A 24,085-nucleotide genomic window follows, 5' to 3' on the forward strand; every position below is an offset into this window, starting at 1 on the left:
AGAAGTATCATAGGTCTGGTTGTTTTTAATGAAGAATTGTTACATATTATATCTTTAAATGGCAAAAACACATCTCCAAATATGCAGGAAATTAATGATAATGTTATATCAGCTATAACTTAATTTGCTAATAATTGATCAGCAGCCTCAAGGGTCCATTTATTCTAATGCCAAAGCCAAAGAAATAAGTCTATTTATTTCTTTCCTGTATATGCACCTGTTTATAATATAACAGTGTGTGTAATTGAGTGACAGGGACTGTATATATATTGTACACATTGATTGGAGTACAACATCATTTTAATTGTATGGAAATGTACTTGTGACATTTTGATATATTCAAACATGAAATCTTTGTTTCCATTCGTTGTTAAGTTACAATAATAAGAAGAAAATAAAGCAGCTACTACATTTTACCTCTAAAACTTTAATTATGTATTGTATTTATTACATTCTGTTACTGTATATCAGTAAAAATGTATGTTTACGCGTTCAAAATGACTCATGACACAAATCAACGCTAATTATAAATCAGTTCACAAACATATCAAAAAAAGTGTCCAGAAGTCTCGCAACTCGATGTCCCATCTTGGCCTCAAACAAGGAGTTGAGTGCGCTGAGTCCCTCTGAGGGCGGGATGTTGTCCGGACAGATTTCTGTGCATGTGCACATTAAAAAACAATAATAAGTCACAAAGCAAACATCTCTGAGTTGTATTATGAAGGCCCAGCAGACAGGGACAAAATTATTATTATTAAAAAATCTCACCGTAGTTCGGGTTTATCATTATGGGCGACTGCATGCGGAGACATTCTGCTTGTCTCATGAGCATCTCCTGAGCGACGGCAGAGACGCTCTTTCTCCTGCCTGGAAAATAAAGACGTTGTTTTATTTGTATGTCTTACAAAAGCCGTTCATCCTCTATCAGGTTTCCCAAATAATAGCTGCCTGTAGAGTGATTTCATCCAAAAACTACTGTGTACAAAAGTTAATTCAGAGGTTTGGAGTTGAGTATTTCTTACTGAAAAGCAGAAGACTGGTAAACGTGTCTTTGCCAGAGAGAACTTCTTCATAGACGACCAGACAGTCGGAGCATTCAGTCGGCAGATAGACTTCCTTCAGGTAGAAAGGTTGCTCTGTAAAAACACACACACTTCAGGAGCTTGAATGTATTTTAATGCAGGTTGTAGGATCTTACTCACACGATGGCTGTTCATCACTTACCTATTAACATCGTGCTGTTCTCAAAGGTCACGTTGTACGTTAAGCTCGAACATTCACTGTATCTGTGAGGAAGAAAATAAAAGCTGCATCAGAAGTTAATACCACAAGAGAGTCGACTGTATTGTGATGCCCCCGAGTAACTTGTCCAGAAAATGTCTTAGTGAGTCCATGTGAGACTACAGCAGAAAAATGTCTGGAGGATTCACAGCGAAACAGAAGTCATGTTGATGACATTTCTAACGTACGTGAAACTGCAAGAACACAAATTTCTTAGGATGAAAAAAGAGATGTCATACACGTAGAGGATGCCAACAAAGATGTCGAGTTGGAAAGACGACATTTAAGAACTTTGTGTGATAAGGGCCAACACCGGTGTCGATGTGATGTCAACACAAACACGTTGTCTCCGCAAAGGATTTTATACATTATGTCCTGCATGCTTTACCCAACTGCCCCCCCTCCTCTGTATTATTTCCCTGTTGTTGTGAACACATCTGAGTTCTTCATATATGAGAGGCAAAGTCTGGAAAATGTCCAGACAATTGGGTCCAGACATTTTCCAGTTCATGGCTGAAAACGTCTTTACATACATGCAAACATCTGTCGGCAAACATGCTAAATACTGGACGGAAACTGAGGCTCTACAAACTGGCAACGATGACACATGTTTATATGCACGCAATTATAAGCTGTCAGTCTTGCCAAAGCAAATCTATTTAGTTTGAACTTTTGCATTGATAAAATATAAAGTTAGAACAAATATATTTCCTCCTTGATTATGTTTTACGATAGCAGCTACAAGTTGCCTTGAGGGCCACTCAATGTAAATTCCCATGGTGTGCTTATTGGACGGGGGTTCTTATAACAGTGCTGTGGTGTCAGTGTGGGAGGCGGTTTACATTCTCTGAGTCTGGATGATGTTCAGGATGTTGCTGTGGGAAGTGGCAGCGACATCCAACCAGATACTGGTCAGCAGGTGGCCCAGCGAGCGGCTTCCCGGGAGGTCAGTGCTCCCCCCGATGTACAGCCACCTACCAAGCATCTGGAGCACACGGACAGAGCACGGGATATTTGTCAGTGTTTCTCAACCTCAAAAACTGTTATTTATCTTATTTGTTGAAATCCTCAACAAATAAGAGCCATCAATAAATAAAGTCATCTGACAATAAGAAGGAAAAAAGCCAGAGTCTGTGGCCCTCATACGACCAAATGAAATGTTCGGTCGCTGAAGCAGAGACGATAGCCAGAAGTTAGTCAGTCAGTGCACGTTCATGTGTTTTGGGGGTGTAGCTGATGGGCCGATGGGAGGGGGTGGGATGTATGTATAGATGTGGTTGCATTTTTTCAAGGTGAAGCCTGCTATGCTGTTTTTTCCAGGATTACCAACCCTATCTTTAAAGGACCATTGTGTAACAATAAGCTAAATCTGGTGGTGAGGTTGCAGATGGCAAACAATAAACCAATCCTCCTGTAATCTTTCTAAGTGCGTAGAAGAAACTACGGTGGCATTCAGGTAACGTAAAACGCTGATGGCTGCCATGGAAACATGGTGTTGCAGCATGGAAGAGGATCCACTCATTGATATGAAGGGTCACGTTCATTAGGGCCCGAGCACCTCCGGTGGGAGGCCCTATTGTATTTCGAAGGATTTGTATTTCCCTTTTGGGGCTTTTTCAGGGCCTAGACATGCTCAAATTGTTACCAAAGTTTGCAGGGAATTCAAAACCCCAAAAAGTAATTGTATTCTGGAGTAATTTGAAATGGGCGTGGAAAAATGGCTCAACAGCGCCATATATGGAAAAGCCCCTCAGTTTGCTTTCACCGATCTTCACAAAAATCGTAGTCCAGGTGTATCATGACAAGACAAACAAAAAAGGTCAGAGGTGCAATGGGAAAAAAGCAACAGGAAGCCCGCCATTTTGACTTTAGTGGCCATATTGGCCATTTTCCACATTTTTACTTTGATGTACTTGTCCCAGGGCTTTCATCTGATCAACTTCATATGGAGATGCATGTCATCACAACAAGATGGAGATGAAAACTACCTCAAAGATCGATTTTTCGTCACACGGTGGGACCGTGGCGTGGCGTCAAAGTTTGATTACACGCCATCAAAACACGAGGTTCTGTATCTCGGACATATTTGGTCGAATCGAGTCCAAACTAGACATGTAAGACAAAAGTCCCGGCCTGATGACATCTACACAGAAATCATGGTGGAAACAGGAAATGTCTTGTTTTTTGCATGTTTTACACTTGGAAGTATTCCTCCTCATCTACTGACCGCAGCCATGTCAAACCTATGTCAAAAGGGTTTCAAGACGAAAAAATCCGTCCGTCTGTCCGTCCCAAAAATAAATAAATAATACGGACAGACAGACGGACAAAAATCTGTCCGTCTGTCCGTCCCCAAAAAAATTTAAAATGCGGACAGACAGCCGGACGAATATCCTGTACGTTATGTTACGTTACTTTCCGTTACTTTTAGTTACTTTTAGTTACTTTACATTACGTTACTTTTCGTTACTTTTCGTTACTTTGTTACTTTTTGTAACTTTTCGTTACTTTTTGTTACGTTACGTTACTTTGCGTTACGTTACTTTACGTTTTAGTTACTTTTTAGTTACTTTCGTACTTTTAGTTACTTTTTAGTTACTTTCGTACTTTTAGTTACTTTTTAGTTACTTTCGTACTTTTAGTTACTTTTGTACTTTTAGTTACTTTTTAGTTACTTTTGTACTTTTAGTTACTTTTTAGTTACTTTCGTACTTTTAGTTACTTTTAGTTACTTTGTACTTTTAGTTACTTTCGTACTTCTAGTTACTTTCTGTTACTTTACGTTACTTTACGTGACTTTACTTTTCGTTACTTTGTTACTTTTGTAACTTTTCGTTACTTTTGTTACGTTACGTTACTTTACGTTACTTTTAGTTACTTTACGCTACGTTACTTTACGTTACTTTACTTTACGTTACTTTACGTGACTGTTACTTTTCGTTACTTTGTAACTTTTTGTAACTTTTTGTTACGTTACGTTACCTTACGTTGCTACGTTACTTTATTTTACTTTACGTTACGTTACTTTTCGTTACTTTTCGTTACTTTTCGTTACTTTACGTTACTTTGTTACTTGTAGTTACTTTTAGTTACTTTACGTTACGTTACTTTTCGTTACTTTGTTACTTTTCGTTACTTTACATTACATTACTTTTCATTACTTTACCTTACTTTGTTACTTTTCGTTACTTTTCGTTACTTTGTTACTTTGTAACTTTTTGTTACATTACGTTACTTTACTTTACGTTACGTTACGTTACTTTACGTTGCTTCACGTTACTTTACGCTACTTTACATTACTTTACATTACTTTACGTTACTTCACATTACTTCGCGTTCGTCAAGGTGAAGTGCGTAAAGTAACGTAAAGTAACGTAAGGTAGCGTAAAGTAACTAAAAGTAACAAACTTACGCAAAGTAACGCTAAGTAACGTAACGTGACATAACGTGAAGTACGAAATAGCAAATAGGCAGTAACAAAAGTAACAAAGTAACGAAAATTACGTTACTTAGCGTTACTTTGCGTAACATTACGTTACATTACTTTACGTTACTTTTAGTTACTTTTAGTTACTTTACGTTACTTTTAGTTACTTCGTTGCTACGTTACTTTTCGTAACGCTTCGTTACTTAGTTACTTTCCGTTACTTTCAGTTACGTTACATTACTTTACGTTACGTTACGTTACGTTACGTTACTTCACGTTGCTTTTCGTTACTTGTAGTTACTTGTAGTTACTTGTAGTTACTTTGTTACTTTTTGCTACTTTTCGTTACGTTACGTTACTTTACGTTAGTTTTCGTTACTTTTAGTTACTTTTCGTTACTTTTTACTCGTTACTACTGATCAGTGTGAAATTAAGTTGTTGTAACATTGTCCAATTGACACAAAATTGCTCACGCTACATCAGAGCCCCTACTTGAACAGATATATTAGTCTGTACGTAATAAGTGATTGCGCCACCTACTGGCAACAGGAAGTAAGCTTTGTTTTACAAATATCATTCGATTTACATAAAATGTTCACAGTGTGATGTGCTATTTGATAGCGTGGACCATAATGAGCAATTAGCAGGCAAGGATCGACATCGCGTGACGGACGCAGGAAGTGAAGCGTTTGTCCTTGCCGCAGTGCGCAAAACGCATTCAACGTGGAGACGTGCGCTTGTTCAATGATAGCTCTCTCCACTAACCGCAACAGTCTTCAAAATGCCTGTGCTCGGGCCCGTTAGTGCTACAACGTAGCCCTAGTTTCATGTTGTTTTTTTACTATTTAGGAGATAATTATCAATATTACATTTCATTTATTTACTGAAATGAAAAATATAAGATGCAAAGTTGAGCACTTACCTGTTCATTGCTGATGGTGATTGGTTGAACCAGACTGTCGCAGCTGCTCCCAGGAGCCGAGCGTCCCACTGAGAGGAGACTCAGCAACACAACAACACACTTCATCCTCTAGATGGCTCTACTCTCTTTCTCCTCAGGATTTTCTTCTGCGGCTCCTGTGCGTTGAGGCCCTTTTTATGTTGTCTCCAGGTAAATGTCTTCATCCACGGCCTCTACTCACTTCTCTGTGAGCTCATGTAACCAGAGCAAACAGCACCGGGGGGGGGAGAGGGAAGGGAGACTTTGACCCTGTGTGAGGAATTTCGATCCAATCACATACAACAAGGAGCTTTGTTGAGGCTGTACACTGTATGTATGCTAATGTACTCCATTAAATCTCCCATAATCCTCTCTGATCGCGCAATGAGACTAATGAACACACGCAATCAGTATAAAAAAGTTTTAAACAGTTTCCCATGCTTTCATTTAATTAATATTTTTACATTGTACAATTTTCATGGGAAACAACCCTGTGATACAAAGTTGCTTTTGTGCCATAAAAGGCATAATTATCTTTAGTCTATCAATTTATACATCATTTTTTGTTCTATTTATCTAATTTAGCAATACTGCAAAATTATACTGGAAGATAAAGTTTTACCTAAATAAAATGTTTAACTATTTTTACATAGCCTATCAAGTGTTTGTAGGTGGTAAAATAAAATGTTATAAATGGCTTATAACACAATATAATGAAGATGCGAGCATTAGTGTGTTTTAATGTGTTAATGTGTGCAGCTATAAATCAAGTGGAGGTCGTTGTACAACCTGATAAATCATAGTTGTAGAATAAATGTGAAAAATGAAATTGTTTATTGAAAAATACTGCAAATCAACAGAATTAAAACCTGATCACCGGTTCTCACTCATTTAACTGATTTATATGCATTACTTATAAATCAGGTATAAAAGGGTTAAATTGAAGTGTCACGATGTGGAAAATAGTAAAGGTAAGTATTTAAGTATATAAAGACAAAGTTTTCAACAGTAACTTTATACATAATACATTTTAAATTATGTTCTTAAGGAAAAGTATAAAATAGGGAGAAGATGTAAGGTAAAACAAATAATTAGCCCCACTATCAATTATTCATTACATAAATTAATAAAACATAAAACGAAATGATTACATAATTAATTGATAAGATAGTAAATAATTATATAGATCAATTTAACAGTCATTAAACTACTGTTTCCAAGCTGCCTGGTTAAACTCAATAGTGCTACAAAGGGAAATGGATGAAATCTCCAAATCTCAGCTGAGAAAACCCAACATGCTGATGAAAAACATGTGAAAAAGCCAGATGCACCTGAAGCTGCCATCGCTTTGTCAAAGTATTACTGCCTCATAGTTGATGCATTAACATGAAGGGAGCATTTTAATCTTGCAACTGGTGTTATTTGTGGCTACTTTATGCTTTAAACTGGAATGTAGTTAAATCTATAACAATACATCACATTTTATAAGATGATCACCTGATAGAAAGGACATAAAAAGTTGAAACACACTAAATAAAACCTAAAATTAAATATAATTACGCTATAGGTTGCAGCCACGGAAAAGGCCTTTCTGTTGCAGTATTTTAAAATCAAACATTATTTTGCAGTGAACTTGAGCTTTGTCCTCTCCTGCTGATAACTCTGCTCTGCGTGTTGATCCTCAGATACGTAAATGTGAACATTTGAGAACACGCTGAAAACACACAAACGTTACCTAAACATGTGCACGTGTACAGGACAAAGATGCCATGTGACGTGTCAGAGAATTTACCTTTAGTCACATTAAACTTGTCACATTTTCAACGGCTCACTCACCGATCAAAAATGTTTATATTAAGGTCATATTGAAGTAAAAAATTATAACCATGCATTTCGTCCTGGGTTTTTGTGGAGGATCTTTTCAAGACAATGGTAATAGTAATCTTTGCCAAGAGTAAAAACTTGTCCGATATGTTTGTCCTAAATAAGGTGCAGAGTTTATGATAAAGTCAATCTTTATATTTTTGGAGGTTTAAATGATGGACATTTAGCTGATGGAGTTAACTAGAACATGCAGATACATTATTCTGATAATGTGCAATATTTTAATTCTCAAATATGTATAAGATGTTTAACATTTTATTGCTTTTTGTATCATCTATTTATTCTCTGCTTTTTGTTGATATTTTTGTATTTTCCGCCTGTTCAGCACTTCGGTGGAACTATGGTTGTTTTCAACATTAATAAACATTGACCTGACTTCTGCACTGGAAAGGTCAACTATCCAAGAGACATAGCAACAATATAAACTCATATTTGAGTAGGGGATGATATTAAGATATTTCTTCAATGCATAGTAAGTACACTACATTTACTTAATGCCTGTAAAAGATTAATATTAATCATTACTGGGAAACTGAAGAATTATTGGAGTATTTATTCCAAAAAAGCCACAAAAAGCCAATTTATCAAAAATGTTTTTTACTTGAACTTAGACTGACAGCTCTCTAACGGTGTCTTTATACAAGAACGAAAGGACAACAAACAAACCAAATGACAGGAAAAGAGAAAATTCCGCTGATCGTCCTGACTACACAGTGAAATCTCTGAGCAGGACAGTTGTTACAGCGGTGCTGGGAGAAAAGATCTGGGAGAGAAACGTGGTGGGTGGAGATTGATGTCAGCTAAAGAAGGAGAGATGGATGAAAAGAGGACAAACATCCCTCCTTCACCACCTCCCCGAGGTTCATCAATTCTCTGTTTGAAGTGATGGTGAGGATGAACGACAGCAGGGGAGGATGGAGACTGATGGAGATGGGAGTGACAGGACACATTGATCACTCTGCAACTTTCTGGTTTTGTTGGTCTGCCCTCGTCTTCCTTCTCTATCATCTTGGTGGGGGAATGGATGGACAGAGGGAGACGGAGACAGAGAGAGAGTAAAGACGTGTAGAGGCAATCACTACTCCATGGCCTCCTGGTTCTCTTGGTCTGCGCTGATCTCCTCGCCGGCCTCTTTGCCCTCCTTGCTTCTCTTGCTCTTCTTGTGTTTGTGCCTCCGGTGGCTGTCGCCCTCCTCGCTGTCGTGTCTCCTCCTGCTGCTGCTGCTAACAGCAGGGGAAGGAAGAGAGGGTGAGAGGAGCAGATGAGGTGAGGAGGGAAGGCAAGAAGATCAATGGGTGAAGACAAAATAAAAGGTGAAGTGAAATGGAGAAGGGACACAAGGGAAAGGAGAATAACAGAGACAGTGTGGTGCCAGTAACAAAAGGAACAGGTGTTTGGTACAAAGTGGAAAGAGACAAAACAAAGACAGAAAACATTTTGGTGTACGGTTCCAGAAATATAAAGTTTGTCGAGCATCTTTTCATTTGGTTATTATTTGGGGTGGTGGTTTAACAAATGATCATTTGAATTTGTGTGTTTATGTACCTGCGAGAGGACTTGTGGCGTCCCTCCTCTTTCTCTCGGTGCCGCCTCTCTCTGTGTCTTTCCTCTTTCTCTCGACTCGTCCGTTCACGATGGCGCTCTACGTAACCACGCTCCTGGTACTCGCGGTAACGATAACGCTCCTCGTCGCTGTGGAATGTGAAAGAACAAGAGATTTCCCTTTAATGCATTGTTATTGCATGTATAGCAAAGAATCACATTCACATGGTGGAATTTTACAGAAAATCAACAGATATTTTATCTTCCTGTGTGTGAGTACAGCTGTTTTCAGACATGAACGCAGCAGGAGATTGTCTGGGTCAGATGCCTTCACAACAACAGGAACATTTCAAGAAAATTGAGGCAAGAGGTGGCGCCACTCGCTCGTGTTGAATGCACCGCTTCCTCTGGGGCTGGCAGGAAAAGTTCCAGAAAATGTCCAGATCAACTGACTCAGACATTAGCGTCACATATGGGAAAATGTCCAGACTTCAGTGCTTGTCTGAAAGCAGTGTATTTTCTAATATTAACTTCATAGGGTGAAACTTATTGGAATCATATTTATGCCGTGTAACGAGGTCAGGGATTTCTATGGCATTAAAAACCCAGTTGGCAGCACGTTGTGAGTGAATTAATGCAACTAATAGTAGAAAATGAATTTCAAAATGAAGCTGTTAAAAAACTATTTAATGTAACTACATCATGTCAAGAGAGAAACTGTATTAGCTAAATAAGACCTGGATCAGTGCCGTACTTATCTGGTGGATCAGATCACATCCAACCTCAAAAACTGCTCAAAAAATCCTCTAAATAATTATTTAAAACATTGAGCATCACCTAGTTTATCATATTTGGTGTCTTTGTAAACTCACACTCCAGCATAGAGAATATATCCAGTAAGTCTTTGTGCATGTCTGTCTCACCTAGTGTAGCTCATAGCTGAAGGACTGTGCTCCCTTTCTCTTTCCCGCTCATGCGTCCTCTCCCTGGGCCTCTCTCTGTCCTTCTCTCTCTTTTCTTCTCGGCGGGGATAATAATCCCAGGGTTTCGAGTTGTCCATCATTGGGGGCCATGGAGGAGGCGCACCTCCAGTCATAGGTGGAGGGTAAGCACCTGAGGAAAGGGAAGGGACATGGTTGTCACTGATATGCACGTTTAATCTTTTGGAACACTAAACCCAATTACAGTGGAAACCGCTTATGGTGAACATCTCCCAGGCCAAGAGTTGATTACTATAAACAAATTGCCTAGCTTCTGTATAATAGTCCTGGAACAAGAGGGAAAGGTAACATTGTGCACTCGCCTGTTAACATTTTTACAGTCCAAACATGTATGAAAAGACCTAAAATGAACACTGTAAGCAGATAACAAACAACATTTGTATAGGAACGATTCTCTCCCAAGATTTTTGATCCAAGCTTTTTGATCACTATAAGTGGTATGTGAATAACAAGATATACAGACGTTTTGTATATATTTTCCAAAAATATATAAACACATCAAGTTGTGGCATTTGTTGTGCTGCTGGGGTTAGAAAATCTGATTATGCTGCAAAGCTTTTCACCTTGAGGGAACGGATAAGGAGGAACAGGGCGTCCATCATAACCTCCAGGGTGGCCACTGTAGAAACAGAGAAAAGACTACATGTTGCTGCCGTACATGAGAGTGTGTGTTTCTGTTTACACATTAAGTCTAGCTTTGGAAGGTTTATTTTTCCATATGCAATTATGTTAAGATGCTAAGCAGGACTTTAACCTCTTGGGTCAGACCGGTGTGCTTTTTAATGAGGAAATTATCTCTTACAACCCAGTATAATGGAAGAAAATCTTTCAGTTTTTTAAAAATATATGTAGTGAGTCTATAGGACACTCTTAAAGACTATTTCGCATTGGAAAAGTTAGTTTACATATAAATTTGGTTGTACAATATTCAATCCAAGTCAGAAATTGATGATACCATTTTAAAAATCCCAATATCTACACTAATATTTCATGTAGTTATGTTGAATTTTAAATTGATCTGTAGTTAGAGCTCTAGTGTTCTTGTGTGTAGATGTGTTACCTGTCCATATTGGGGATGATTGCAGGTGGGGGCCCACTAGGTGGAGGAGGAAAACCAGGGGGAGGGACAGTAATGGGCAACCCTGCGAGGGCGAAAGAGGGGAAGGAGATACAAATTGAATAGGCAGTTTTCAACACATATAAAACCGAATTATGCCATTACAAAAAATACACAGAGAGACGAGCTGAGAAAGAAGAACCTACTGGGTGGGGGGATGAGTGGGGGTGCAGTGCTGACATTTGGTGGCGGAGGGAGAAATGGAGGTGGGGGTATGTTCGGAGGAAGAGGTCCTGGAGGGAAGAAGGTGGGAATCTTAGCTGGAGTGGGCTCAGCATCTGACGTGGTGTGTTCAGAGATCACCTGCACACAGACAGAGAGGGACGGTCGGGATGAGAACACACAGTCAGAATAATTTCATTTCACTGTAACTCAATGCGAGTAGTAAATATTTCACCAGAGCAAAAGAAACAAAAAACACACAGAAAAGTTAAAAAAAAATGGTGCATTCAATCTGAACTAGGAAATCAGAATTTCCTGGTTGGAAATGACATCTACAATGGCCCCTGAAGTTAGAAATCCAACTCTGGAAGTCAGGGGAATTGAACCAATCCTAACTCCAGGTTCGCTGCTATGTACATCAACACAAGTGAAAGCTGTAGTAATATACTCTTATTTTTGTGTGTAATTAAAGGCGCTGTGGTATGAAAAACCCACCATCGCTTCAGCTTACCGTGATATTGTTGCCCTCCAGGTTGTGTCTGCGTCGACCTTCCACCCTGCTGATGGTGGCCGTCTGTCCACCAATCACATCTATGATACCACTCTTCCTGGTAATGGAAAAATACAAATGAAGGCACTGATCACAATCCAATACAAATGACACAATCACATTGACCCACAGTCTGTTTCCACACACACAGTAAGCAACAGAGATCATTACTATATATAAATTACATATCTAACGTGATGACAATTACAGCTACTAATGATACTGGACTTTTGAGGCTGCTACTGAATATCAATATTGTCTGATTTGTTCTTTTTAATAGTATCCAATATAAATACTTACATTTTACAATGTACAAATTAACATCCCAGAGCTCCCTGTGTAATGGTGAAACTATTTGTAACTGATCCCAAACCTAGTTTGACATTTTCTTACTAAAGTGTTGTTTCTTATTGGTCAAAAATAATTACAGTTTCCAATAAATCTGTAATGGGAAAAATGTCTGTCATTATGTGTTTTTCCATTGTGGTAGTCGAGCTTCAGTTGACAGTTGCATTTCGCTGACAGGACAATATTCTACTCCATTCTAAAGCTCTTACCACGGTAAACTTTCTAAGTCATGACACATGCACATCAACCACTGCACCCCAAAACAGGGTGAAAAAGAAAACATCTGTTGGGGCCTTGGAAAAACACCAGGCCCCGCTGTTTCTAACATCTGCACATTTTTCCCCCCCATCAGGCCAATTTCACCTTGTAGGGACAAAGCCCTGCCAACTTACGCATAATAGGACATGTCCGGAACAGGCGGGCCGGCCCACTGAGGGGGAGAGATCCTACCATTTTGAAACAAAAGGCAGGGGGTAAAGGAGATGACAGAAACATTGGCCTTAACACAAAGAAACACACAGCCCATGGGATGGTGACCTATTTTCACCACAGGGATTCTGGTAATCCTGGAGGTGTCCAGGTGTATTTTTGTGAGAGAAAATTGAATTAGAAAAATAAACACAATGTTTTTGCTGTGTGGTTTCTTCTAAAATAATCAACTCATACTGACACAGACCAGCCATGACTACAAATCTATCCCTTCTTCTTAAGTTAACTATATGCAGTGCTAATCTTCATCCAGCCCTCCACTCCTTAGACATATCCTTGGCTGATCAGCTTTACTGTACACTTCTAGTGGAACCTGGATGTGTGCATTTTATTCCCAGATATTTTTACAAGTGTAGAAGAAAGCGGAAGACTTACCTGGTGACCTGACTGATGGCAGTCTTGTACAGGTTGATGGGAGACGTGAAGTCTGGCTTCGAGGTATGAACAGGCAAAATGGATATGTCTTTGTCGTTGCCTGTCCTGCCTTGCTGAACCTAAGAAAGAGCCAGATAAGTTTATCATAATAGATATGTTGAATATAAGAATAATAACTTTATTTGTGAAGCACTTTGCACGGAAAATTGCTATACAAATAAAGTTATTAACAAACAAACAATATGAAATTCACAAAGAGTAAAGAAAATAATAATAAAAGTCACATACATCATTATTATTTAACGTACTATTATGTGGATTGTAGATAAAGAACTAGATATAGACATTACAAACAATGCATGCCGCCAAAATATTTCACTTTCACATGTGTTTTTGATAGGACCCTCTCTATGGCCTTGTGGCATGATTTCTGTTATCTTAAAACAAAAATGGGAAATACTCATAATACTACAGCTCTGTATTAAATGTTATAACCCCACTAAAAATATGAATTAAAGAAAAATCTCTTTCCCCTAAAAAACTACTTTTATAAGTTGAGAGAAGTAGCGTTAAGTGAATGTTAAAAATAATTAAGACCTACCAAAATGTATTTAAGACCTAGTACTTAATATTTTAACATATTAGAGACTTTAAGGCCAGAAATTCAGTTTAGACTTTAGACAATTTTAGACTTAAGGACCCTGCAGCAACCCTGAATATATAGACAAACAACATTGTTGTGAAGTTGCCACTTTGCAATAATGTTCTGTAGAAGCATAGGTGATAGACATGTGAAATGAAAATATAACGTTTACATTTTTTGTAATCTGCTGTTATTCCAACAACCTGATGCGATTGAGAGACTTCCAAAGTGTTAAGGGAGTGTTAGGAGAAAAAGGGACAATGTGAGAATCGGATTTTCTTACTGTGATCTTGCTCGTCCCTGAACTGACTGTAGAGACCTCCAGACCCATACGCAGCCTCTTCTGTTTTTCACAGTACGCCTTCCACGTTTCTTCATTGAAGCCATAGTTAAAGTAGTCGGACAGATCCGCTCCTACATACACACAGAAAAAATAATCCTGTGATATATTATACATGCTAGATATTGGATTTCTTTATCAGTACCAACTTAAATACAGTCAACGGACTTGACTGATATTACTATATTACTGTTTTTATTTGTTTGGTTTGAAAAATTGAGTGACAAGCAGAAACACAGACCTGGCTTCCTCCAGGGTTTCTCTTCAAATGACTCCATGTCCGCCTCCACCACTGCAACCCCATTGATGCTTCCAGGAGCATCAAGATCCACTCCCTTCATCTTTGAAGTCACTAAAATCAAACAACACAATATGTTACTGGACATGAACATCACATACAGCATATTCTCTGTGTAAAGTATTTACTAATACCTTGTCCATAAGGTCGGGAGCCTGTTGTCTTTATGTTGAGATTTACAGGAGCAGCTCCATAAGTTCTAGGAGGGACAAACAGTATCTCGTTCAATGATCTTAAAAGGTCCACTCTGAATTCAACTTTCATACCAAAACTTGAACATCCTTTGTCTTTTGAATGGTCAAGAAAAGTTATCTAGGGAGGCTATCAAGTAAATGTATAAACCAAGGTAAAGTTCATAATGATGTAGAATAAGGTGGGTTGATGATTTCCTGAGATTACGTGTGAAAACTATATGAAAGACCTTATTTCTTTTGTTTTTAGCATATTGAGTTAGACTACCAATCAGTAGCTGCAGTGAAATTCCATCTCACTAGAAGCTCATTCAAACTAACCAGTAATTGGACCTATAATCTACAAAAAAAAACACTTAAATGAAACCTACGTGTATTGTGGTGCTCCGGTTTTAATGTCTCCAATGGTGACTCGGACGTCATCGTCGTCATCATCGCTGTCACTATCACTGTCCACGTCCTCAGCTGCTCCTTCACCTGTGGCCTGGGATCCCAAAGGTGGGAGGTAAGTATGGGTGTGCTTACAGATAAAAAAAGGAATGAAGCACACTTTGCAACATGTGCAGTAAGAGTGCATGAAAGCTACCTACCTCAGAGGCCACTCCATTTCCTGTTGCGTGTGCAGCAGCATCCTCTGTGGAAGCATCAGCAGGTGCACTGTGGATACAATGACGTATTAGATATAAAGTTCCTTCAAGCAGACATCCTCAGGCAACAGCAATACAAACATTAGGATGAGCAACTACATATCAGTATACACAAGTGTTTTAGAAGCATACAGTCACTGGTATTGATATGTTGCATACCAATATCTGCATGTTAGGTTGTAGCTCCTATATTTCCCCCCTGCTCTGTATGAAGTCCAGTAGTTTCCACTTTTAACAAGCAAAGTTACCTCTCTTTAAATTAGCTCAATAAAAGCTACAGCTTGACATCAGAACTGAATCTAAGTTAAAAAAAAGAGTTCTGGTGCTTGCTTACATCTGTAACATCTGTAAACACAGCAAAGCATGCCTCCAATTTTTGTTTAGTTAGTTGAGAGATACAAATAAGGCTCATTTTTCATTATTCAGTAAAAATCCATTTAATTGAACGACTATTTGTATGAAATTAACTTAAAAACAAGTAAATTTGGTTTTTTTTGGTGTGCTTTTCTGGCAGCTATGTAGATCGCTATATTGATAAATCAATCATATATTAATTAAAAATAAAAAAGTGCAGTTTTACATGAGCTGTTTCACGTAAAGGTCAAATACATGAGACAGGAAAGAAACAAGTGCAAACAATTGGAGAACTGTATTTGTATTGCACTTTTCATACAGATAAGTGCTATACAAAGTTCTTAACAACTGATTAATGAGCAAAGAACAAGACAAACCCATTAAAAATACTGAGAATGAAATACCATAAAGTAGAATGTAAAAGCTTTAGTAACTATGAAAACAGGTCAAATCGAAGGGTTCCGTTCAGTCGTGTCTATGATCGTGTGTTCTGAGGAGTGTCTTGTATTCCCTGACAGTTGTCACCACTTGATGCAGTGGACGTGAACATGTGTTTTAAACGAGTGTGGACGGAAATCACCTGACTGCTGCGTTCAGTTTGGCTTCTTCATCCTCGTCTTTGCTCTCAGACTCATCTGAAACAGAATGAAGTGAATCACTGCATCTTTGTATCTCACCTTTACCCCCGGGGTTCAACACTCAAACGTGACACAAACACCCAGAAGTCCTAAAGCTCCAAAACGGCTAGGTGCTAGCTGCTAGCTTAGCTTCCAGGCTAACTCCGGCTTGAAGCCCTTCACGCCAAAGGGTGACGGCGGATACGGAGAGCAGGTGAGAGCCTGGTTCACGTCCCCGTCGGACAGGAGGTTTCAGGGCAGTTTGGTGTTTTACCTCCATACAGCCATTCCTCCTCCTCGTCTCCGGCGCTGGCATCAGTGGTGGTTGTTTTGTCCGCCTCCTCCGCAGACATGTTCGGCTAACTCACGGAGCCGTGGACCGGCAGCAGCTGCGAACAGATAGGTGTCTAACAAAGCTCCTGGATGTTTACACACACGCACAATTCTTCTCTTCGGCGCGGAAAAGCGACTACAAACCAAAAATAATGCGAGTCAGCGTGGGACCGGAAGAGATTGATGTCCCGCTAGGGTGAACGTGTCGCTGCGGCGAACACAGCGCCCCCCTGAGGACAGCCAACGCACCTGTCTCTTCGTCCAGGTTCGGATCACAGTGTCTTTATTTATGTGCAGTTTATTTACAGTGTATGGTTGGGACATGCAGGTGCTGTGATCACTGCAAATTCCCCTTTTATTAAAATATGTGATTTTGCTTTTATTTATTTTTTGTGTTTGGCAAAGTAACAGATGGACAAATGGTGAGATGAAGGAGATGAAGGCCGCTGCACCTGGCACACAAACAGAGGCTTGGCAACAACGGATAGAAGAAGACGGATGGAGTTCAAGCAATGGGCTGTTTAGTTTATGTACCGCTGTGTTTACATATTTTTGGTCTTGAAGTGTATAAGTACTATTTCTTTTAATAAAAACACAACATAGAAAATTAGAGAAGTGCAATATCACAAAACCAGATCACAAGCATGCCAAGAAAGACACTCCACCCATTACTGATCTGGTGGTCCATCCATCCATTATCTATTCCGCTTACAATGTATAATGATAGTAATACACTGTAATGTGCATTAGTGTAGGGTTCATTACAATCTATGGATGTGCACTCGGTGGTTGCACATCCATAGATTGAAAAGGTTTCTATTATTTTGTCTTCCTGTTTTGTCAACTTGAACCAATTAAATCCTGAGGATTTTAACAGGTGTCTTTCAAAAGTCTTCTCAAACAACCATTCACTCTCATATTCAAATCTTTGGTCAGTCTTCAATAAACCTAACCCCCGTGGACAGTGCCCGGAGTACCCATAGAATACCTATGCAGGAACCTGGAACCTTCTTCATGTGAGGCAGTAGTGCAAACAACTGCACTACGGTGCAATGCTCTACATAAAAGTCTAAAATGGTGGAGTAAATAGGTGCATTTACTCCATTACTGTACTAAAATACAGTTACATTTGAAAGTATCACTTCAACCATGCAGCTATAAGGCATTTGATAAACTGCTGGATACCTTAATTTAAAATAATACAGAAGTCATTATATTTGGTGTTAATAATCTGAAACCAGCAAGTAAAACACACACAAATGTAGTGGAATATGATGTACAATATTTCCCTCTGAGATGTGTAGGAGTAGAAGTATAAATCAAGTACAAGTACCCCAAAAATTGTACTTAAGCCCAGTACTTGAGAAGATGTATGGTTACTGTCCACAACTGTGCATCCTTTTATAATGAAATAGACAGCAGCTGCAGACTCATCATCATTGAAGTGAGTCCTTGTGATTGCTGTTGTGGTTGTGTTTGCAGAAGAAGTTTCCAGTGAAAGCAAAGAGGATTATTAATGCATTTATGGCCATTGACCAGTTAAGTGGAGCCACTTTAGCCGTGTCAGTAATAGACGAGGAAATCTTTGGATTCAATGTACAAAAATCATGATTTTTGTTCATATGTGAGAGAAGCACAGGGTTCATATCTACTGTATCCCATCATACGTGTGAGGTTTAGTGTGGATCTCAATATGTTCAAAGATGTATATTGATATACTCACTCACTCACTCACACACACTCACACACACACACACACACACACACACACACACACACACACACACACACACACACACACACACACAAAGAGAAACAGTAGAGAGAGGGATGCTAATGGTCTCTCAGATAAACTGATCTTGCAAATTGCATTTATTTCATTCCCTCTGTCTCCCTCAACCACATCACTCCTCCAATCTCTGTTACCCCTTTCTGTCTTTTGGTCAAACTAATCACATTCCCTCACCTTTTTGCTCCACGTGATGCTTTTCATCCCTCCATTTCTCTGTTAAATCACCGCACTCTCTCTTCCCTCTCTACTCAAAAGAGGCTTTATTGGCATGTCCATAACAACAAACAGTATTGCTATAGCATGTTGTAGAAGTTCTACAATTAGTGGAAAAAACAACAGACTATATAACACAAAGGTACATACAGCATTGTCTTGAAAAATCTATTATCTCCAAATGTACAGATTTTTCAAATGAACTGAAAGATTCAAATTCATACTGTACATATTCAAATAAAATAAACGATTAAATATGTACTGAATTATCTGAAAAATGGGTTCACTCGTGTCATTTACTCAAAGCTGAACAGAGATGAATGAAAATCTAAAGGAGTCAGATTCGAAAGCTCAGTTCAGCTACATGTTTGTTCCTCTCGTTTTCCCTCAGGCTGTTTCCTGCTCTGACATATTTTGCTTCTTCTCTTTCCATGACTTTTCCTCCTCTTCCGCCCTCTTCTTTGCAATCCTTACTTCCCTTTTTTTTTCCTTTTCTCACTCCTCCCCTCTTCACCCTCCGTATTATCTCTTGTTGGCACCCTCCCTCTGTACCTGCATCCATCCTTCTCTCCTTACGCTGGATTAGGACGGTTTACAGCCTAGTCGATGCTAATCAGGTTTATCCAGACAGAGGGCGATCATTGGGCTATCAGTAATTACACACGCTGATATTAGCTTACTCAGATAGCTACTGTACGTGCCTTGGCACATTTTCAATCCACATCATCTCTTTGGATCAAACATATGTTTATCTCAACCGTGTGATGCCATACATGACGGCTTAACATGCCAGCCTGTATTTGATTGTTTTGCAAGACAAAGATCCATCTGTTGTGGAAAAAAACATGTTCATAATTCAGATGTGTGGGGTAATTGTTGCAAATGTGTTGAGAGAAAGTTACATTTTTTGCTCAATTTACATGACAGGTAATTATTTAAGACACTACACACTTTAGCACCTCAAGATTTTTATCTCAGATTGAACTTCTTTAAAAATTAGTTTTTTTGTTGAGTGGACACAAAAAAAACACACTTTTATTGATTTTATTTATTCAGAATTTATTGCGTTATAGTGTTATTGTTGTTATGTATGTACAGCATGTGTATATTGTTTTTATCTGTGCTCTGCTGCAAGCTGAATTCCCCCCAGCAGGACAATGAAGTAAACATTACATTTGAAGAGGAAGTGAGGAGGCAGGTGGGGAGATTCACGCATCACTTTCATCTATGCCCATAATAAGTGTTACCATGGCAAACTACAGTACCGTGGTATGTACTATGTACCTCAGATAGTACCGGTTCCTCAGATAGAACATACAACAGTACCACAGATATAACCACGGCACATAGCCTACCATGGTATACCTCAGACATTACATTGGTACATACCACAGTACCTCAGATACAAGAATATTTCTTGGCCAGACAGTAAATCCCTGGAGTCTAGGTTAGCCTAACCCTAGGTTAAATTAGCCTTCAGTTTGACCAGGATTACCTAGGGGTCAAGGTTAATCATGCAACCTATCCTGTATCTTAGGTTGTCCACACATACTGCTCTACCATTGAACATAACATGGTATATCAGATTTAACAACAGTACTTCAGATATAACCAGGACACATACTGCAGTACCATTGTACATATACCATGGCACCTCAGATTTGCTATTTCTGTGGTACATATGATAATCATTTAGTCTATAAATTGTTTTAACCTGGTCATAAGGTGCCATGGTACACCACAGTCCATGGTACTAAAGCCAGTGCTGCTGGCTATAGCATCATATTTGACCCATGTGTCAGTTAAATATGAAACTATAGTCTGCAGCATATTTATCTTAGCTCACCATAAAGACTGGAAACAGAGGAAATAGCTCCAGCATTATACTCTGTGTTTAAAGAAGTCCACCAGACTCTAAAGCTCACTAATGAACACATTCTATCTCATTTATTTAATCTGAACAAAAACCGAAGAGTAAAAATAGACGTGGTTTATGGGGTGTTATTCGCCTTACTACTTCTTGGCTCTGAACAGTTGCTAGGCAACCAGAAGAGACTCCAGGAAGTTACTGTCTGGCCAAGAAATAGTTCACCACCCCAAAAAGAGTAACGTGTCCTGTTTGCACTTTTTCAACAGATAACAAAACCAAACAGACACGAGAGAGGTATCAGTCTTTTCTTATTCTACATGTGAAGGCAGAATAGCGTGGTTCCCAAAACTATTCCTTTAAGGCTGCAACTAAGAAAGATGGTCTGAGCTGCATCCCTGGTCTACATTCAGTCAAAGTAAATTACATCAAAGTGAATCTAATTCCTTACTTTGCTCCCCCCTGGAGAAGTGTGTTGTTTTTCTGACCGAGCTCTTAGTCCAGTCTGTTCAGTGGCTCATAATTGATATGTGAAACACCACAACTGAACCCAGGAACGACACTTAACAACCACACAGAGTGGGCCAAAGAAAAAAATCCTGACTACAATGACTGTATTAAAGGAGAGGGAAGATAAATGGGAGAGATAAATGGACGCAGATATCAGGTTTATAACAACCCAGTCAGCAGACTGAGAGATGAGTGTTGGATTGCATCAGGAAAAAAAAGGTCATGCTGAGCATCGCAAGCAGAAACGATGAGGTCTTCTTTCAGATGAATTGTGTGTGCGTGTTCCTGTACTTATATCTTTGTGAGGACCATTTTAAGCATTGACCCTACAGAGTGAGGACATTTTTGGCTGTTTGACTGTTTGAGGGTTAAGACTTGGTTTTAGGGTTAGGGTTAGAATAAGGTTTAGGGTAAGGGTTAGACATTTAGTTGTGATGGTTTAGGTTAGGGTAAGGGGCTAGGGAATGTCAATGTCCTCACTATGATAGAAGTACAAATGTGTGTGTGTGTATGTTTGGTGTGTGGTTTGGCGCCAACAGGCAAAGAAGGTGTATGTACGTGCAGGCCTGAGAGCGTAAATACAGCTTCATTTATTAGGTGACTGAGTAAGGATGTGTGTGTGCGTCACTGTAATGGCATAAAAGAGGACAGAGAGAGAGGGAAGAGAGGGATGAGAGGGAGGGAAGAGAGGGAGGGAAGAGAGGGAGGAAGAGTGAGAGGGAAGAGAGGGAGGAAGAGTGAGAGAGGTATGTTTTTCATTACGTAATCTAATCTAAGTGGCTATTTTTCAAGAATAAAACCTCCGTTGCCCTTTGTGAGACCGCTGTCCTCATCTGTCTAAAAGCACTGAGTGAGTCATGGTGTGGGTCCACACAGACACACACACAAACACACACACACAGTCATAGTGAGTCAGCTCAGATCTGATGCTATAGACACTCACCTCAATAATGAATAATGTAATAGCCAAAGAAACTGCTCAGATGACATGTAAACCCAGTGGAGGGTGGACATATGGACGACCCTGACGGACGCACAAACACACGCGGTGACATCTTCACAGAGCATATGGGCAGCTGGACCGTGGGCCGGTGGACAGGTGTGTGTGAGAACTTTGACACCCTGAGGTGCAGGTCTCCTTTGTCTGAACGCTGAATATTTAACCGCACGGGGAAGGTGAAGAGTTTTTTTCATCTGGCAGTGCAGTTTGTTATTCTGGGAACTACTCTTACTCGTTCTCTGGCAGAGAGCTAATGAGAAGGTCGTTGTTAGCTTAGCTTAGCATAAAGACTAGAAAGGAACCAGAGGAAAATGGCCTCTGTGTGAATACGGCCTATTCATTTAATGTTAATTTGACTAAGACCCAGATGACCACAGAACACTGTGTTACATGTGATCCTTATATGAGCTTTTACATCAGGCGTGTGACCAAATTACAAAGTTGACCCACACAACTTTTTCTGTGGCGCAAATATGTAAAACCCCTCAGAGCATTGCTGATGGCCAAAACATCTTTTGTCGAGCACGTGCTTGGCTTCTAGTGCCCCCTCTCTCACTACGTTAACTCCACCCCATTTATCCCCATGCACTCCACAAAGGGTCCATATTGAATCTACTCATACTTAAAGTCTATTTTCAGCAACAAAAAACATGGAGATGTCTATCTGGACTGTGGCCCCACTTATCTTTGTAAACTAGGACAAAGTTGATCAGCAGAACGAATGAGTTTCCCCTCCAGTTATTTCGCTGTCGAGGAGGGAACCATCACTATTCGCATGTTTCCAGAAAATCGGGCTGGATAAACAAACCAATTAAGTACAAAAGAAATCAATAAATGTGATGTTCTGCCTCCGTTCGAGTTTGTTTAGCCTCATCCTTCTATCATGTGCTGAGAAAGGCATAAACAGCTGTAGGGCAATGCAGTGAGGTAGAGATTAATCATGTGTCCAAGGGAAAAAAACACACACACACACAATGACCCCAGTGTACTCTTAATTTTTTTTTACATTTTCAACTCGACTAACAGAAAACACACACATAAGAGATGAGACGCACACAAAACCATCACACAACCAAAACCATGCAAATACCCACATTTGTAACATTGACACAAGACAAAGCAAATGAAATGGATTCTTAGGGTCCATTATCCACCAGGAGGCTCCACAAAGAGTCAACTTCTGTTTCTTACTACAATCTAGAAAGTTGTTTTTGATTTAATTACAGTATTTAAGGATCTGTAATATCCATTAGTGCAACCCATATCAAAATAACATCGTTTTTTGTTGGTAGACCATCTAACCTGATGAAGTGCATAACCGCAAGTGAATAAACAGCAAAGTTTGTGGTTTTAAAAATACCTCATCAAAACTTAGGGCTTTAGGTGGACCAGAATACATTTAGTTTCTTGATGAAGAGCTTTCCAACTTGTTTTCATTTTCGGGGGCACTATAGCAAAATCACTTTTAGTTTTTATCTACTTTTCTAAATGATCAATTTCTGTTAACAACCATACATGTTGTAGTTTTGGCAAAGGATAGTTTCACACTTTTTAAAAGTCTGTCTAAACACAATAGTCAGGTGCCCATGCCCAAATCTTCTGTCCATACTGATCGTTAAAAAATAAAGTAGAATGTCACTCAGTAAAGCCCATTCCATCACCGAGGCCTAACAGTCCCCATTAAATCAAGATGCACGAAAGTTCACACACTCATAGATATCAGCTCCCTAACTATCCCTGAATTTCTCCATCAAGATGTAAAAGAAAGTGAAAAAATATTTCCCGGATCCACCAATTTGTACGAATGGGCCAAAATTGAATGGGGTATTTCTTGGCCCCATGTCACACACTCAAGCCAAGTTTCGTGGAAATCTGTTCAGTAGCTTTGTGTAGAGCTGCTGACAATCAAACCAACCAACCAACAAACAAACCTCTTTGTTAATTAAACCTGTTGACTAACTTTCCCTTATGATGTTTTCAGTAGATTGAAGGGACACCTTAGTTGTGCAAACATATATTGTAACATTTATTGAAGCTAAATTAGAGCTTTAGTTGTTTTTTTTCAATCGCTCACATTGCGAGCCCTGTGGGAAGAGATGCTTGAAACACTCAGGAATGATTACAGCGAGCAAAACCTGTTTCTATTTACATACCGACATTTGAC

The 24,085-nt window shown here is 39.3% G+C and overlaps 2 protein-coding genes and 1 long non-coding RNA gene across 4 annotated transcripts; 1 reads left to right on the forward strand and 2 right to left on the reverse strand.

The window, feature by feature from the left end:
* Window positions 1-5: 5 nt before the first annotated feature.
* Window positions 6-6,095, reverse strand: LOC118124106. The gene is made up of 6 exons (XM_035181915.2): window positions 5,631-6,095; window positions 2,124-2,266; window positions 1,225-1,286; window positions 1,023-1,136; window positions 769-867; window positions 6-656 (listed from the first exon to the last, which is right to left on the reverse strand). Exons 1-6 carry the CDS (start codon window positions 5,733-5,735, stop codon window positions 532-534), a joined length of 648 nt encoding a protein of 215 aa, XP_035037806.1. The 5' UTR covers window positions 5,736-6,095; the 3' UTR covers window positions 6-531.
* A 2,017-nt stretch (window positions 6,096-8,112) lies between these two features.
* On the reverse strand, window positions 8,113-16,623 carry fip1l1b (FIP1 like 1b (S. cerevisiae)). Of its 2 annotated transcripts, none has more exons than XM_035181910.2 (16): window positions 16,481-16,623; window positions 16,170-16,224; window positions 15,179-15,245; window positions 14,960-15,072; window positions 14,532-14,596; window positions 14,341-14,451; window positions 14,043-14,173; window positions 13,117-13,235; window positions 12,645-12,698; window positions 11,866-11,962; window positions 11,339-11,495; window positions 11,136-11,217; window positions 10,639-10,694; window positions 9,998-10,187; window positions 9,078-9,224; window positions 8,113-8,752 (listed from the first exon to the last, which is right to left on the reverse strand). In XM_035181910.2, exons 1-16 carry the CDS (start codon window positions 16,557-16,559, stop codon window positions 8,611-8,613), a joined length of 1,665 nt encoding a protein of 554 aa, XP_035037801.2. In that variant the 5' UTR covers window positions 16,560-16,623; the 3' UTR covers window positions 8,113-8,610. The 2 variants fall into 2 exon arrangements, with proteins under 2 accessions (XP_035037801.2, XP_035037795.2); XM_035181904.2 differs by having other exon boundaries at window positions 8,113-8,755.
* Window positions 16,624-16,676: 53 nt separating this feature from the next.
* On the forward strand, window positions 16,677-17,149 carry LOC118124122. Its single transcript, XR_004698687.1, has 2 exons — window positions 16,677-16,804; window positions 16,951-17,149. It is a non-coding gene; the product is annotated as an uncharacterized LOC118124122 (long non-coding RNA).
* Window positions 17,150-24,085: the final 6,936 nt, after the last annotated feature.

This window comes from Hippoglossus stenolepis, chromosome 2, assembly GCF_022539355.2.
Source record: "Hippoglossus stenolepis isolate QCI-W04-F060 chromosome 2, HSTE1.2, whole genome shotgun sequence".
Classification (NCBI taxonomy): Eukaryota; Metazoa; Chordata; class Actinopteri; order Pleuronectiformes; family Pleuronectidae; genus Hippoglossus; species Hippoglossus stenolepis.